Source organism: Ixodes scapularis, unplaced genomic scaffold (assembly GCF_016920785.2).
Source record: "Ixodes scapularis isolate PalLabHiFi unplaced genomic scaffold, ASM1692078v2 PGA_scaffold0__279_contigs__length_252992795, whole genome shotgun sequence".
NCBI lineage: Eukaryota > Metazoa > Arthropoda > Arachnida > Ixodida > Ixodidae > Ixodes > Ixodes scapularis.
The window spans coordinates 44889092-44907729 of NW_024609835.1; the positions used below are offsets into that span (position 1 = coordinate 44889092).

At 45.7% G+C, this 18638-nt stretch overlaps 1 protein-coding gene and 1 non-coding gene across 2 annotated transcripts; one reads left to right on the plus strand and one right to left on the minus strand.

Annotated features, from left to right (window-relative positions):
• Nucleotides 1-2039: 2039 nt before the first annotated feature.
• LOC8041976 (ETV5-related protein Ets96B) lies at nucleotides 2040-12124 on the plus strand (the record flags this gene model as incomplete). Its single annotated transcript, XM_029967792.4, has 4 exons — nucleotides 2040-2067; nucleotides 2428-2717; nucleotides 8935-9043; nucleotides 10365-12124. Coding segments are annotated over 4 exons (672 nt in total), but the record flags the coding sequence as incomplete, so codon positions are not given.
• Nucleotides 3927-3999, minus strand: Trnav-cac. Its single transcript has one exon. It is a non-coding gene; the product is annotated as a tRNA-Val (tRNA).
• Nucleotides 12125-18638: the final 6514 nt, after the last annotated feature.

Consider the following 18638-nt stretch of genomic DNA (forward strand, 5'->3'; position numbering starts at 1 on the left):
GATGACAAGCACAGGACAACCACGCTTGTCCTCCGTGTTTTATTCTTCCGACTTAAAGCATTCATGTTTAACTCGCTCGCCTTTACATGTCCATTAATGCTTACTTGGTTTCCTGTTACCTAAGAGGACACCAGAATAGAGTTAGAATTGAGGGTGTGAACTCTTCTTCATATCACACCTTTTCTGGTGTCCCCCAGGGCTCGGTTCTGGGAGCCCTATTGTTAACATTGTTTGTCACTGACGTACAGTCATGCCTATTCCACTCGTCCGTTTTTCAGACGGATGACATGAAGATATTTCTAGAAATACAGTCAGAGGAGGACCGCCACGAGCTGCAGGGAGATATCGACAGAATTAGAGACTGGTGCTCGGTCAATAATTTAGTACTCAATAGAACAAAAACAAAGGTTGTCACCTACAGTCGCAACACGGGACAAACTATGTTCCCCTACAAAAATAAGTCCGAGAGAATTGCGTGTACTGAAACAATTCGAGATATGGGTGTTTACTTCGACTCAAATTTAAAGTTTCGCTCTCACGTAGAGACACCATTTGTTACTATGAGAACGCTAGGTGCGATCAGCCGCATAACGAGTGAATTCTCGCAGCCTTTTGTATTTATCACACTCTTTAAAAGTCTTTGCCGATCCCGCTTGGAATATGCATTTGTAGTCTGGAATAGGTTGACGAGATCAAATGAAGCTTTACTTGATTGCGTTCAAAATAAATTTGCCTACATTCTCAGCTTCCGCTACCTGCAATACGAGCCATACAATTATTCCAGTGTCTGTAACTATTACAACATCGAAACTTTGTATCACCGCAGGCTCTCTGCTGACATTTTATTTCTCTTGAAATGTTTACACGGTTAGACTGATTCTCCTGAGATTTTACCCTCTATTTCGTTGCGTGTGCCCCACTACACCACTGTGTATAGTAGCACATTTTATCCCCCTGCAGCAAATATGTTGAACCCTGTCACCCGGATGGCAATTGAAATATTGTGACTTTGCCGAAAAACTAGACATTTTCAATGACAGCATGGCAGGTCTTCGCGCGTCGTTAAGGCTAATGTAACGCAGTTGATAGTGTTTTTTATTTTATTTTTTTGCCAAGGTTGTTTCTGGATCGAACTGGTGAATGTACACCCGCAGGGCGATATGAAGGTGAACGGCGGACCGTCGACCGGTGCGTGCTATCAGCGCCGTGACGCGGCTGCCGTGGCGGCTCGCTTTCTTATACCTCGCTTCGCCGAGATTAAGCGCTTGGATTGAGCGCTGTTCTCAGCTTTGATGCTACTCCCCGCAGAAAGCGTGGAAGTGGGTTTCGATTTCGGCATCGCTTTTTGTGGGCAACGTGCCCCCGTCATTGCCGGCAAATGATTTGCACATTGCACTTGAACGTTCTTCGGCATGGACGTTCTTCGGCATGGTTTCTCAGTGACTCAACCGCTTTTTTCATTCATGAGTGAACGCTACACTTCGTTTGAGTTTAGCTCCAGGCGTGGCCTATGTTAGGAGCCGAAGGGCCAATCATACAGCGCAAAAAGAGCAGCGTCATGGCGTGCTCTCTGCGCTTTATAGAACTAGCCGGCAGAGGAGCACGCACAGAGGAACGGCGAATACCGGCTGGTCCTATCAACTGCAGAAAGCACGCCACGACGTTGTGCCTCTTTCACTGTTTGATTGGCCCTTCGGCTCATAAACGAAGTATAATAACTTCGAACGCTAATAACTGTTCTTTCTAAGAAACAGAAAGGATAAGTTACTTTTTGATTTGTTCCGCAGCTTACCGGTTTAGCACATATCATAACAAAAAAAACTACTAAATCACATTGTCTACAGATAGCGTCTGAAAGGCTCCTTTCCCAATCCTCGCGCTTTCTGCGTGGAGTAGCAGCAGAGCTGAGAACAACACTTGATCCAAGCGCTTAATCTCGGCGAAGAGGGCGATAAGAAAGCGAGCCGCCACGGCAGCCGCGTCATGGCGCTGATAGCACGGACTGGTCGACGGTCCGGCGTTCACCTTCATATCGCCTGCGGGTGTACCTCTGTGCACTGATTGAGTGTGTTTATCTGCACTAATGTGTGTCTTCACTTATTTTGTCTTATTGTCTTCGTGTTGCTTTTTCTGTTTCTTTACGCTTTGATTTCCCTCTCTTGTTTAGTCTTTCTCTCAATGTTTCCCTGGTGTTTCAACAAAAAGACTACTGGCTGTTCTTGAACACCCAATAAACATTATTATTATTATTATTATTATTATTATTATTATTATTATTATTATTATTATTATATTTCCGCAACGAACTCCGTGTCTTTTTTACGATGTATAACCAGTGTGTCTGCGGAGAGAATAAACCAAAAGGAGTACGTCTTCAGATAGACTAGCCGGATTCACTCTACCTGCCCCATTTATCCTCATCGACAGTTCGGTCTCCGGTGAAGTTCGAGCCGCCTCCGTCACCTCCGGTGTCCCCGCCGTGCGCGGGCCACTCCCTGTCGCCCCTACAACAGCCGCAGCAGCAGCAGCAGCTCCCCTCGGCGACGTCGTGCGCCCCGTTCTGCGACGAGCGCCCAGGGTACGGTCGCAGCGGCGGCGGCAGGGGCTCGCTCCAGCTGTGGCAGTTTCTAGCAGCGCTGCTCCGGAGTCCTGGCAACGCGCCCTGTATCGCCTGGACCGGCAGGGGACTCGAGTTCAAGCTCACCGACCCCGAAGAGGTGCGTCCGCCCCTAACACCACATAAAGGAAGAAGGCCCGCGCGTGACGTCATCGTTAGTGGATCCACGACCGGCCCCAAGCGGCAAAACAACACAAAGGCTCAACGAGAGTCAAAGAGGCAAACGCGTATACGTCTTGGCGTCGCCGTCTGCTGGCGTCGCGCTCGTTGTGAGACGATGCAGGAGGCGCGGGTGACGACGCTGACGCCAGCTAGGCGGCGCTGGGAGGTCCACTAGTGATGACGTTTAAAGGGAGGAATTGTTTTCTAAGTGGTATATTCTTTACCACTGAGCTCCGTTCTAGATTGCAAGTTGCCTCTAGGGTTCTATTATTTAATGCATGAAACGCACTTTGACGCTACCCCCCGATCTCAAAAATCTGTTCGTCCGTCCGAGAAGTTCTCGTGAAATTTAGCGCGGAAATTGATGTCACGTGACCTACACAGGAATTCAATTTCCCGGCTAAATTTAGCGGGAAATGTGGCGCCACGTGACCTGACGTCACGGGGCTTACAAACCAATTCTCTTTCCCCGCTAAATTTAGCGGCAAAATTGACGTAAAATGACCTATACACCAATTCAGTTTCCCCACTAAATTTGGCGGAAAAATTGATGTCACGTGACCTGACGTCACGTGGCGTATACGCCAATTAAGTTTTCCCGCTTAATTTGGCGGGAAAATCGATGTCACGTAACCTGACGTCACGTGAGCTATACACAAATGTAGTTTCCTCGCTAAATTTAACGAAAAAATTTATGTCACGTGACACGTCGTGACGGAACCTATCCTCTACAAAAATATATATAGTTCTCTTAAGTCTAAACAAATCAAAATAATTGCTTTTTAAGCACTGCATTTCATGCATCATAGGACTTTAAAAGGTAAAAGTCGCTGCCATTTTTATTTACTTGTTTTTTGTGACTTTTTCTTCTGTTTTTTTTTTTTTTTTGTATTGTCTCTTTTTGCCTGGGGTTTTTTTTTCCCCGGTTTCGTGGTTGTTATTTAAAAAAAAAAAAAAAAAAAAAAAAGCATCTTTGGCGTCTTTTTTTTTTTTTCGGATCATTATTTTTATTTTACAGCTTCAAACGAAAAAAAAAACAAAAAAAAAAACTAACAAAAGTAATTTATGATTTATAGAACGTGAGAGACTAAATCGAATATCAACCTAAGAGCATATAAACTAGGAAAAAAAAAAAAAAAAAAAAAACTGTTTCCGCCCGGGATCGAACCGGGGACCTTGCGCGTGTGAGGCGCACGTGATAACCGCTACACCACGGAAACCAGATGTCCCGTTGAGTTCACTAGAGGTTATTTGAACGAAATTGGAACGCTACTGCGCTTGTTTTGATGCTTTTTTTTTTTTTTGACGATTATGGAATAGGACGGGTGAAAAGATCCAACTGCATTATAATTCCTTCGCTCATATTTGACGTAGGTTTCCCTACTTCGTTCGTATCTTTCGGCACGCAGTTCACAGGAAAAAGTGAACTTTTTGTACTTCTCGCTCTAGCGTGGTTGTATACCCTTCCATTCGAAATTCTATGAGAAGAATAAAAAAACTATCTCAACTTCGCTCTATGACTAAATAAAAAGACGCATTAAGTGAGTCTCTGACAAAGAACCTTACGCACCTCTACCATAAAGCAAATATCACTTCCATCCCGAATAAGGCATGACAAAAAAAAAAAAGACAGAACAGGAACTTGTTTTTCCCCTTTTGATGATAACAGAAAAGAATAGGGTCTTCAATTATGACGTATCCTTCTTGTGTCCTCTCTTCTGTGTCATATATCCTTCGTCTCCGGTATTAGAATGCGTAACTTCAGTCGGCTCATCTGTCTTCTCACTTTTTATGAAGTCACAATCGACGCAATGTCAGGTGTCTTGTGCAGAGCTCCTAACTTTAGAGGTTAACTCAGTTACATTCTCCCGCCCTTCCCCCCCCCCCCCCCCTCTCTCCCTACGGTCCGCCTCCCGTCGTTCGATGCGACACCATTGTGCGAACGTGTGCTAAGGTAACTACAGTGTACACAAGTCAAGAAGGTAGGAGAAGCTCCTCCCACAAGCGTGATGCGCCCGTTTCAAATCTCTCCGCAGTCGAAAGAAGAGTTCACTGGAAACGCTCCTTGTTCCGCTTCAATGGATTCCCACTTGTCTCCAATCCCACTTTTTCAGAAAGCGACCTTTGTATTCATTGCGGGGGGAACCGAGCCCCTGAAAACAGCCTTTGTATCCATCGGAGGGGAAGCTAATCCCCGAAAGTCGTATTTGTTTCCATCGGAGGGGCAAAACTCTAATCTCCCTCTCGTGGCTTCCACAATGCTAAGTCAAAGTCGAAAGATAAAGCAAATATGTACAAAATGCAAGACCCCCCCTCGCGCGTTGGCCGCGACGTCACGGAAACGATGGGACGCTATTGGATACGAAGGTGGCAGAGGGATATATGATTCCCTCTGAGGGGCATTTGCCGCTACCTTCTTAACCTGTAACCGACTATAGGAGGGGGCACGCTGCAATACTTGTGAAGCCTAGTCATAAAGAGTTTAAACGATATTGTGCCCAACGTGACCGCAGATCTCTCTGGTGATTGGTGCGCGTGACATGTCACGTGCGAGATGGATGGTTGATTGCAGAAGGATTCCTTGCAGGCTTGCGTGCGCTCCGTCCGGTAGGTTTTATCAGAACGAAGGCTAGACGAAGGCTAGCTACGTGATGCGATCATGTTGGGCTGATAAGTGAGGAGAGTAAGGAGGAAAATGAGAGAGAGGCGAGGCGTCAAGGAAGCATGGCTTGTGGAGGCTACGCGGCTGACGTCATGCCCTCCCCTACCCTTCTATCCTCCTTGAGTGTATCACATAAAGACCTTTTCCGCTTACTCTCCCCCCCGCCCGCCAATAGGCATATCCGGTATGGGCGACGAAAAAATATCAAAACGTTCCAACCGGCAAATAGTAAAAAACTAGAGGGGAGGCGAAACGAGAATGTGTGTCGGTTACGTTTATGGTCCTAATGCCTTCTATTGGCGTGGCGACGGCAAAACAATGTTTTCGCCCATAATGGAAGTGACGACAACAAGATCACGGCGCCTTGGCGAAAAATTATATTTTGAAGCATAGCGTGAAGATGGCGCTTCACTGTACTCATGGAATCCACAGTTTTGAAAAGGAACAGGGGGGGGGGGGGGGGGGGGGGGGGTACCTACTTCTGCGGGAGTTCCACAACTGAGCTAATCTATACTTCGTTTCAGCTTCCGTCCGAGCGCAGCCAAAGGCTGAGGGACGGTTCGCAAGTTCGAGAAGAGCATTCCTACGCACCACAAAGTAGTTCACAAAAGTAATTTCTTTAAAATAACTGTTTTGTGCGTAAAAAACTGCACAATGTTCCAGATGTGTACTGCTAAGAATGATTTGCAACTAAAGGAATCAAATCTCTGGAGTTTATGTTTCTATTAACATATGTAAATGCATGTGGTTTGGTGAAAACATGTATATCCGCTGGCAACACGGCTGCAGCGCTCGGTTTTTCTGTGTGATTTCGTTCCCGTAATCGCCGAATCATGTGCTTCGCTGCTTTCCTCATCGAGGCGCTTCAGAACGCCCTTTCGCAAAAGCACGTTTGGGCGTCAGGCGCGAGAAGTCGTAATGAATGTCTACTTTCAAATTTGGCAGGAGACTCCGGCCGCGTCGTACCGCGAATGCGTTGTAAACAAGCAAAGCGTCCGGGCCACTACAATTCAGATACGCGGCGAAATCAGGGCACCCTTTTACCTGCCGACCACATTGAACGCCGAGAAGCTGGTGGAAAGGACTGCGCCTCGAGCTTTGGTATATCCAAACAATACAAGGAAACATCAACGGCCGGGTCATCGGGGACCTTCCAACGTGTACTTACAACTCGAAACTATGCCGAACAGGTGGAAAGCTCGGACACAGATGCCAGCGGCCAGCCTACGTAATGACATCCCCTGTGACTAAGTTTCAGAACGTGAAAGGGCACTTTTTAAACCTGTAGCAGACGATATCGTTGATACACCCGTAGCAGACGAAATATTCGGCGAGCGCGGGCGGCGCGGCCGACCGGCGGCGCAGCGGAGTTATACAAAAGTGCAGGCGAGATCGTGTGGCCTATTGCCGGCGCGTGATTGGCTCCGGCCACACGTAGCTTCGGCTGCGCTCGGATGGAAGCTGAAACGAAGTATAGTAAAGCTAAGCGTTGCAAAAAATATAGCCGTTGTCGCGTGACTTGAGGAGCTTTTATGAACGAAAAGTTAGGGCGGAAACGAGCTGGTTAAGGTTTAACATAATTTAAGACAAACCCCCGACGCTGGGGAAAAGGTGAAGGACAACAACACACAAAGTTTCAAACACAGCTGAGTTTTATTTCACAGAAGTTCGTCTTTATATAGGGTTTCGCTGCCCCCTCCCTCCCCCCCCCCCCCCCCCCAACCAAAAGAAAGAAAGGGAGAACACTCTTTACACAAACGCATAAGAACTCAAAGGACTTGGCAGAAAGCCGATTCAATTAAGAAAATAAGCTGAGTTGAACCTTAATCATTTCACCCGAACATCAACTCAAGGAGGTACGGCGAGGTTAAGACGGACCGGGGAGGAGGAAGCGGACGGAACGCTGAAGAAAAGACGGGGAAACCTCTTTCTCTCTTTAGTGTTCCGTCTGCTTTCTCCTCCCCGGCCATCCTTACAAACCAACAGGGCCATGGGCAAAAAACATCAGACATCAAAACACCTAATTTTTTTACCCTTGTGCCATTGCATGCGCGGCCAACGCTGCGGGTCAATGGTGCCAGTCAACCATCTCGAAAACCACCACATCACGATATTTTTTTTTTCATGTTCCTATAAGTGCGTAACCGCCAACTGATCCAATCAAGTGGAAACAATGCGTAGTGACTTCGTGCTTTATTTGTGTTTGTGTTGCAAACTATCATTTTCTACGCGAAATGAATTACCAGAGTGACTGCCATTTCCACCCAGAGGAGGTGACACCGGTCCGACCCGTGGTTGGAAGCACTCCATGGTTGGAAACCCGCGGTATTTATGAATCTCAGACTCCCTGCGCCATCTGTGAGCGAGAGCGTCAATTAGGGTGCTGACCCAAAATAAGCGCGCGTTGCAATCCGCCGACCTGATAATAGAAGGTGGGGTTGATGAAGATGTAGCTTTCTGTCCATTTCTGTCGATACCGTAAAACGCGTAGGAGGTAAAAGTTGTGAATTTATCATTTTCTCTAGAAATATGTTTAGGCTTAAGACTCGATATTTTGCGATGTGCGTGTTTCGGAAATCTTTCGCAGGCACAAAATTTCGCCGCTGGGAGTGGGATCCAATGTATTTGTTACCATGGCTTGATACATTCAGGTTAACAATTTTTCGCAATATTTTTCGAGTCGCGAAATTTGCGAAAATTTACTTTGCGTGAAAGTTACGTCATTCAAGGTAATATAGCTTATAAGGTCCGGTTACAACTTTATTAACGATAAACGTAAGACAGGACACAAGAAATAAAACTTCGCTGTAGCAAGTTTTTGAATATTTACATGAGACGCCAATTTACAGTGTACTCTGCTATAGCTACCAGAAGTGTACACACAAGCGGAGCTCCGCGTGATTCGATTTAAACGGAGTTTGCATTCTCGTTGTCGGCATATTTCAATCAGCATTTTCCGGCTGGCGCCCAAAATTCATCAACTACGCCATCTAAATAAATAAAAAAAAAATAACATGTACGAAAATATATTTGAGCGCTTATCTACTAACCCTTCGTGATTTATTCCCCTTTCGTTTTCCGTCCTTCAGATACACTCTCCTGCGAACCCTTACACACTATGTCCATTGCTCTTTGCTTCCTTTTTGTGAGATCTATGCTCCGTTTCGTACGAAGGGCCGTCTGCAGCCAACGCTACCATCTCAAGGATCCAATCAAGCAGCATCAAAAGTGCACCGTCATGGTGGCCATCGTCTTTGAGCATTTGCTCTCACCAGTTACACCACTCACGCAGAGTAAATGTGCCGTGATATCGTGCTCTTTTTTTCTGGGTTTAGCCGGTGATGGATTCCACCGGCTCGCGCTGCTTGGTTAGCTGTAGACGAACGTAATGTGAAAGGGAGTATAGGTGTGCATTTCACCAAGTAAAACCTCATTCGCCCCTCACAACTAATGTATTTTCTTCTCCTCCTCTTTCTTTCGTGGCACCCATCAGGTTGCCAGGAGATGGGGCCTTCAGAAGAACAGGCCAGCCATGAACTACGACAAACTCAGCCGGTCCCTGAGGTACTACTACGAGAAGGGAATCATGCAGAAAGTGGCAGGTGGGTACGTGCGGCCTTTTCGGAACCTCGACGAATGTAATTATTCTGGATCCTTTTACTATACCGACGAGGTGCCTTGTTAGAAAGTCTGCGATAGCTTTTAAAAGGCAAGCGATATACATAACGAACGCCCTCAATAATGCTTAGCTATTTTCGAATACTGCTACGAACATTGACACATGAAAATGCCGGCTTATTGTTACTTTAATTTAAACTTATGTTGTTACAAATAAAAAAAAATCTAGCTCAAAACTTCGGTTTAGAAACATGTTTTTCTTGTAACGCTTGTCACATTGTGAGCCGCTGGACAAAACCAGCCTTCTCCGTTAAGTCCTTCCTTCGAACTCTTCTTGTTCGCGTTCCGCCTGTTCAAAAGCATGCGTGAAGGGCCTCAGTACGCACCTCGTATCGCTGCGCCGCAGTGTTCTTCCGCAGCATAAAGGCCGCCTGCTTTGATCGCTGTTACCATGGCAACGAACGCCGAATGAATGGAAGCACAGACGGTACCGCCGCGTGAAGCCAGCAACAGCTGACGCCATTTTCCGAACGTCGCCTGCTAGCCAAAGTTTAATAGTTTTGTAATGAGCAACTGGCAGACTGTTGCCGCGAAGCGGCGTGAACGCAGGCGGGGAGTGTTAACACGCATCCCAGTGATATACGCACCGTCCAAAAAGGTCACTAGGCGTTCGTTGCCATGATGAGATTATGAAAGCAGACGGCCTTTATTCTGCGGAAGAACACAGCGGCGCAGTGATACGAGCTTAGTGCTGAGGCGCTTCCGCATGCTTTTCAATGGGCGGAACGCGAACAAAAATAGTTCGAAATAAGGACTTAACGTAGAAGGTTAGTTTTCTCCAGCGCCTCATAATCTGACAAGCCTTACACGAAAACCGTTTTTAACCTTCCCGCGCCCTGTTTTTTTTTTTTTTTTTTTTATTCGTAACATGGGTATAAAGTATCCAACTGCCGAAAATGCCTTTGTGAGGAAGGAGTTGAAGGCCCGACAGAGGGTCGTGACGATTATTTATCAAAGTTATCTAACTTCGTGAGACGATTTGCCCTAATGGAGGCGAGCAAAAGTTTCATTTGAGGAAGTCGCGATTGGAGTGACTATGAGGCGCTAGCGCGCAGGAGTGGCAATATTCGCGTGGTGTTCTGCTCTTGCGCTAGCCTCGCAGTTCTTGCGTACAAAGTAATCTTTCTCGGCTGATAATTAAGACAAAGCGTTACAAGTAACCAAAATCCTCCGCAGCGACACTGGCTAACAGTGACCGCTTCTGTAATAAGATCATATAGTCATGCAACGGAGCTTCCCCAACAGGCGAGCGGTACGTGTACAAGTTCGTGTGCGATCCCGAGGCGGTGAACACAGGAAGCTCGCCACCCGACGTCTCGAAGGCCCGGCTGGAAGAGCAGGCGCCCAAGGATCCGGGCGACCCTCGGCAGCCGTCACCGGCGCAGCACTGGCAAGCCAGGGCGGACTCCGGCCTGGCCGCCCTCGAGTACGCCCAGTTCCCGGCCTACCATGCCGATTATGCCACCTCCATGGCGCTGGAAGGCTGTTAGTACCGTAGCCCGCACAACGGTTGACGGCACGACGCGCTGAAACGCGATGACAAACGGAGCTCCGGAAACGCTACACTTAGAGCTGCTGTCGTCCCATACTTCCGGCACCCTCTACAAGGCGTTTAGCCCCAAAATTAAACTTCGTGCAGTCACAAGACAGGCCATACCACGGTGGGCCAAACTTTGTAGTACACTGCGTGACAAAGTATACCGCATGTCACACAGCACGATTAAGAGACGGTGGAGGGTAAGAGAGGGTAGGGTGTTGATGAGCCCCAAATTTTACGCATACGTTGATGCCCCGAATAAGCACCGTTCACGACGCTACTAGCCTTAATAAGAGTCTTTAAATTCTAAAATAACGACGTAAAATTTCGCAACTGGCTGATCATTTCAACTGCGTCGCGCCTCGCGTAAATTATTTTAGCATCGTTTGGCCCAGACGCCAAGACGCCGAGTTTGCTAGTTGTCACCTAGCCGTTGTCATGGGTATACTCAGTTTCACATCAACTCCAAAAGCAGCCAACACTGTAGTGTTAGCTGCTTTTGGACTAAATGTGAAACGGAGTGCCTTTGGTGGGAGCTTTTGCAACACACAGCTGAAATAGACCACAATATGTCTGTCAGGAGTGTGGCACTTCTCTGGGCATCATCGTTGGCAACGCTCGCAGAGTTTCTCCAGCGTATACAGTTTCGGTATACGGCGACGAACACGAAGAAAATGATCAGTGCACCTCTCAACGCCCGCTGGCATTTATTGAACGTTGCATAATTTAGTTCGGCCTCCGATAATGATTGCCTTTAAATCTACAGTTACCGCATGGCGCATAAAGTCGTAATAAATAAAAATAATTAACACTTTTTAGAGAAATGGTCCGGTGCTCGCGTCGGTTATTCTCGCACATGATGTACGCCCTTCAGAAACATACAGTGAAAATGGCAGCCACGTAAAAGTCGTTGTACGAATATAACGCAAACTGAGCTCTGTGTGAACTTGAATCGCTCCGGCTAGTCTCGCTTCACATTAATCTACGGGGAGGGAACCACCGCGTGTAGCGTTTCTGCCGCTCTGATTGCCCTGAGTTTATCATCTGCGCGCTACAGTACGCGTCTTGTGGCGCGTCATTTGCGTACACCATGACACGAGATGGGTAAGCTCGGTGTCGAGGCTCCAGACCCTATAAAGGCCTGGAATAGCTAGTCATGTTAGGGGTTTTCTCAATTATAGGCGAATACGTGAAGTTGTTTTGAGTAGCTCCCCCACGTACTTTACTACTTTGTTTGCTTTGGTATTCCTTTCCATCACTCGTTAGGTTAATACAACTTCAGAGTATCTTTATTTTCCCTATACATAAACTTGTTTTACATTGTGTCAGATTTCGAAATCAAAATAAGCGCTCATAAATAAATTCTTATTCCTGCAGAATCTTTAGTTCTAGTGTTCTCTTTCCATTTCGTCGCTGTTGTCAAATCGCGTAAAAAAAACTAGAGAGCACTTAAAAAAAAAAAAAAAAAGGCTGCAGAAAGAGCAGATGTATGCACAACTATGTACGAGACGATGGCATGGCATTCGACTAAAACAGAAAATCAGACTTGAGAGAATTTATAATATTACAAACTATAAAATTATATTCTCGTCAATTCCTTGTTCTGTCGATTTTTGAAATTTTTTTATACTTTAATGTAAAATATATACAAAAACATGGAACATAAAAGAAAAAAAGGACAGTATTCTGAAAAATCTTTCAGCCTTTCCACTCTGGTGAAGAAGGAAGACCAGCGAACTGTTCTATGGTGGGAAGGAAGTAATGGCCGGCAGCAAGTCGGCAAGTCAGAGTGGAAAGGCTGGAGAGGTTGCCGCCATCTGTGAGCGACGACGGTAACCAGACAAGCGGCAAGCCGGTTGACTGGTTGGCGCCGTCGTTTAGAGATGGCGGTAGCTGTCCAGAGCTTAGTGTCATCATTTGTTTGCTAATGGACACGATACTGGGGAAACTATACCTTAACAGCTCCGCGGTAAAAAAAAAACGTTTGTCCACTATACCTTATTGTGTCTCGTTTCTAAATGCTGCAATAAATAAAACGTTCTTGTTAGTTCTACATATTTGTAATTAATGACTCTTACTGATCTATTTTATCATGTCAAAACATCGGAACATAATAAAAACTGTTCAAGTTAAAATAAGGATTGTTTAAACGTTCCTAAACGTACTCCTCTGACAAAGCCTAGGACTGTGTAGTAATGTAACGGCAAACCTTTTTTTCTTTTCTCTTTTTTTCCGTTGTTTTTGCAAAATAAACTCTCGTCATATATGATATCAAATGCGGAGGAAAGTGCTTTTGACGCCCAAAGAGCAAACTGCTTCAAAGCTTGACAATGGCGTACATGTACGCTTGACAAAAGCATACATTTTCTCTAATTATTACTAAACTGTATAGACTAGAAGATAAAGAAGGGCGGGCTAATTAATGACTCTTCCTCTACAAAAAAAAAGCTAATAAAAAGAGGACGAGGTAAGAAAAGAGACAAGACCGAGCGCAGCCTTTGGTCTTCTCTTCCTTTGTCCTAGGTTAACTTATGCGCTACTTCTATCGTTAATATATAAAATAACTGCTCATTCAAGCGACCTCATTAAAACCTTTGCTGTCTCACTTTTTTCGCCGCCTAATTGTTAAAAGATCGGTGGGACATTTTGACAAGAGTGGGGAGATCTTTGTTACAGTCTGCCAACGTTTCTAGTGGGGGTCAGTTTGGGAACTCGAGGGGCATTCACGGGAGGAGAGAGGGCCGGCTTCGGTACACTGTAGCTGCGGTAGCTGGCGAAACAGTGGCGCTGGCGTTGCTGTGAAATTAAAGCCTCTACGCGAGATCGGTTCTACCCGCGCAGCGTGGAGTGCTCCAGCAGATCCTCTGCGAATCCTCCTCCAGCAAGCATCAATTTTGAAAGGATACCAACCTCGAGTTGTAAATCCACTTTTTTTTTAATATTGTAGATTTTTTTTAATATTGTAGATGTGTAAGTCATTGTAATAACGTTATATTCAACTCAATGACTCACATACCAGGAACATTTCAAGTACTCGTCACAATTTTAATGCACTCAGAAATAAAATTATTTACAAACTATTTACAAGAGTAGACACGTGAAGTCTTTGCATGAAACACCTTGAGTGAAGACACTACTATGAAAGGCCACCTTCTTCACCGCTTGTCTTACTTACATAAGCCTCAGCTTCTGTAAGTAAGCTTACATAGCCTTTCGTTTCTAAGTAACTCACACAGCCAGAGCAACGCTTCGATCGGCAAGGGCTTTTCGTTTGCTGCTTTTCGTGGCTGGTTTCAAGAGAAGTGCGGGTACATTCAGGCACAGACATGGCACAGCATCCTGTTTTTAAGTAAGTAATTTTGTCTTGATGGCCTCTGGCCATCAAGACAACATTAACTTTGGGGTTTTTACGAACCGAATCAACAAAAGATGTCTGGCACGCCCCAGCGGAGGACTGAGGATTAATTTGGACCACATGGGGTTACGTGCAACCGACAGCTCGGTTACACGGCGCCTTCTCCGCAATAAGCCTCTGTCAGATTGCGGGCACCTCGGCCGGGATTCGAATCCGTAACCTAGGGATACGTAGGCCGGCGCTTTGCCGCAGAACCACCGAGGCTGCGCCATCAAAACCGTCTGCCTATTGATGACTTGTGGGTAATGACGATAATGTCGTCGAGCTGAAAATGAAAATCGCTAAAAAGTTTTTTTTTTTTTTTCTTTTATGTGAGCCAGAACATTTTTTTAGAGATCGCGTCTGCCATACCTTCGGGCGCACAGCATCCTTACGAACGGTATGAAAGTGGCGCTTCTCGTCACTCTTTGACGCATGTGAGGCGTACCCGCTGCGACAGTCGGGAGCCCAGCAGGCCGGCATGCTTTCTCATTGATTAGAGAATGACTCAACGTTTCCGGCACCAGAAAAGAACGCTTAGGAGTCTACGATAAGCCACCGATGAAACCAGCGAAAACACGAGGAACAACGACGACAACGAGACACCGCCGAGAGTCGATTCTAAGGCGACCCCAGCGCCACCTCTCGCGCGCTCTACGAAATGGCGCCACGCCGGGAAGCGAGTTTCCAAACAGACCGCCTCTAGTAACGTTGCAGTCTGCTGACACAGAAGTGTGTTCTTAAAGCGGAGTATACTTTGAACACGTGTCAGTATAGGTTAGTGCAAGCAACAAGAGGTGTTTTTTTTTTTTTTTTTTTTAAGACAATAAAAATATACGTGCGTTCCTTCACATTCGTCCGTACTCTAAAAACATCCGTTCTTGAAAGGCACTTCTACGCCCCAAGAACCCTTTCAGCTCGTGAATAACGGTTCCCCCTCAAGCACTATCGCCCCCTGGCGCACTAGAAGGGCAACTGGGCGATGAGGAACTCTTTCGCATTAAAAAAGGGAGCTTAAGAGTATCCCTCATATGTATTCACAAAGGACCCTTTTAGGGGGTGCTTAAGCGAACTTTTAGGTTGCAAAATGTGGCCAAGCCGAAAAAACCCTAAAGGTTATTTTACGACCAGATTTTTTTTTTGTTTTTTTCTTCAGAGTGTGTTTTTGAAACACCATATACCCCGCGCAAAAAAACAAAACAAAAAAACCTCCGCATGCAAGACAAAATTAATAATAACAAAAATTAGCGATGCCTATTCATCATCGCGCTGTCAATAATATTCAGCCCCCCCCCTTTCCCTCCCCCAAACGTAAAGTGTAATCCCATAAAAAGTAGCAAGGTTTAAAAAGCTGCCTATACAGTGCCTAAACTGTTTCTTCAATTTACGTTGAGAAAATTCATCTTCCGTTCAGAAATTCGAGACGCCACTGAAATAAACCCAGCGACGATCTGTTTAATTTTTGTTTCTAATTTTTTTACTCCGTTTCAATTATGGAAGCTGAAAAAAAATATTATACACACACCCGAAAACGCAATATTTTTTTAATGAGCTACAGGAGTCGTGTCACGGACCTGACGTGGCGTATATATATACTTAAAACGCGATACCCGATATGAAATAGCGAAGAAAATGACGTAATATACTATAATATACGGTGGGGTGTACATCGGCCAGGCTCGTGCCACTAAATAAGCTACGCTTCAGAGTAACGACACTTGGTTATTTTGTAGCTTAAAATCATAGTTGCCAGTTATCTGAAGCATTATCTGAAATCACAGGAAACACTTTTCAGCCATCCAGAAATGTTTAAACAGTTCGCGACATGCAAAGCAATATTACATGAGCTTCATAACACCGAATCTAATGCTGAGGAAGTCGCACTTTTGAATCATGACGATCGCCAGTTGCGTTTGCTCTGCAAAGAAACCAAAATGGCGGCGCCCACAACAATGTCGGGGAACGGAGTGCCGATACCCTAAGCGCAGCTCATTCAGTGGCTCTGGGCCAGGCAGGACGGTGCGAATTGAGAGATGCGCGAGCCTGACCTATCACTGCGATCAACAACAGGACATCTACCTCTCCCCACCCCTGCCAGTTTCAATCTGGATGAGCATCGCACCGGGGTGCGGTCGTGTATCAGTACTGCGTGGTGCACGTTAAAGACCCCAGGCTAGCGGTTGTACTGCACTGGCTAAATTGCTCATCTACAACGAGCAACTCGTCACAACTTCGAAATGGCTGACCAACTACACGCTGTATAAATATCCACACAACCACAAATATTAGTGACATCTACCTCTTCATTGAGATATTGCTCGTGCCAAGCCAACTTTTAGGATAGCACGATTGCGGGGAGGGCCCGTGAAAAGGTAGCAAGGGTAGTGCTAGAAGCAAATGCTATAAAAAAAAAGAGGGTACGGAAGGCTGCGTGAGCCAGCCCTTAATTTATCCGCACCAAAAATAGATTGATTTTATTGAGGCGTCATGAGTTCATTGTGTTTTCTATTGGTGTTTTCTTTTCTGCTTTAGCTGTTTCTCAATCAATGTTCCACTGATAGTGAGCGCTCGTCCTGCTTGCCTTACTTACTATCCTTGTCTATTGTTAGCGCCTTTAATTTTATACGTAATATACTTTCCTGCGATGTGTCACTAAAATAAAAATAAACGACCCAAGATCTCAATAGCATAACACATTAAAAGCAACTGCTGGGCATTTCAGACGTGGACGGTGAGGCAAACAGAAGATTCACATTCTAGTGAAGTCGTTGGTGCGAAATTAACGAGACCTATTTACCTATTCAAGGCAATCAAAGGATTCACTTTGGACCGCCCTCGAATATGAGGCCCAAGTTATTTTACCCTCTTTGACCGTGACATAGCTGTGCCCTTAACGTAATTTGCTCTATTATAATTGCATGTCTTTTTTTTTAGTTCGTAAAAGTTTGCTAGACTGTGTGCTTTGCAACCTACAGAACGGTTACAAATAAATAGCGCAAATGTCAGGTACACACTGACGGAACAAGCGCCAACTCACAACTGCCGTTTCAATACTCATCCAGAAGACGAGAAAGAGGTGGCGTTTCTTTCTCTTCTTTTTTTTAGGCATACAACAAAAAAAAATTCCCAAAATGAAATTTATGGGAAGAGGAAGTGACTTTCAAACAACTGAGAATTAAGATAAAGAAAGAAGAAAGAGAATGTTACGTTAAAAAAGAAAAAAAAATGAAATAGCAGAAAGAAAGGGGACGTTGCTGACAGTAGTTTATTTTGATGGTCCTCGCCTCGTATAGTTATACTTCGTTTCACCTTATCTGCGAGCGGAGCCAAAGCTAAAAGCGCGAGACCAGCGCTTTTTGCATTTCTCCCCAGCTCGCGCGCTCGAGCAAAGCCTGAACGCACGGAGCTTTCGTGCTCGCGCTTCCAGCTTTGCCTTCGCTCGCACATGAGGTGAAACGAAGTATAGTTCCCTTGATCTCTTCTCACGGAACCTTCGAAGGACCTTTGTCAATGTTAGTATCGGTTTGCAGTTACAGTCTCTTCCGTGCACGGTGTCCCGTTGGTGTTGATTTGAGTGAAGAAGCATGTTCCCGTAACCTGGTGTTCACGCAGCGGCCTGACTGACTTACGTTTACTTTGCCACAGGTGAAAGATTATTATTTTTATTATTATTCTATAACATGGCTTTGGCAAGGTACGTAGATATGTTTGCCTGCGTCCCAGATCGCATTCATTGTGAAGTCCCTGTGGGTTTGTTTTGTTTTCTTTTTTTTTATCTTAGGACAAAGTTTCTTGAGCTTGCCAGGTGCTGAAAATACAACAGGGCTGTCATACCTGGAAGCCACCTTTTTATGTTGTGCGATACCCGGTGAATATAGGTCATCACAGCCGGGTGTTGTCCTTTGTACTTCGCTTTTTATTTATGTCTGGGAGGGAAAGAAACGCTACCTCTTTCTCGTCTTCTGTATGAGTATTAAACCGAAAGTTGTGAGTTAGCGCTTGTTCCGTCAGTGTGTACTTGACATGTCCTTCGCGCTATTTATTTGTAAAGTGCATATCCAGCTAGCCCACTTTAATATTTTGCTATAGAACTGTTTTCTGATGTTCCACGAACCCACAAATAGTGTCTTTATAAGTGTGAGCGTAGCAGGAGCTACAAGCGCGAGCTCCGGGATTTCAGCGTCCCTGCCAAGAAAAAACGCTCGTGCAGTGCAAGCACTGTTCAGGGCCACATGGTCGTGCTTGTAGCATAGGTTCGTGTATTACTGCCACGGCTCTCTACTTTCTACTTCGTCCTCGTCTTTTGTGCGCTCTTCTAGCCAGAATGGGTCCAGACATGACACACTTGATTGATGAAGTGTTAAAGGAACCGACCCGACGGTGTACTGGAAGTTACAATTCATTTGCTGACCACGCATTGGCCGGCAGCGTCCCGGTATTCTGCTGGTTACGACGTGGGGGCGTGGCCAAAACAGTGCGGACGCAAGGCCATCCAAGCTTTCCACCGCGAACCAGAGCCGTTTATACTGAGAGAGTTTGGCCGATGGGCGGAGCTTGTTGGCCGCTAGAACCAGCGGATTTCGCGATA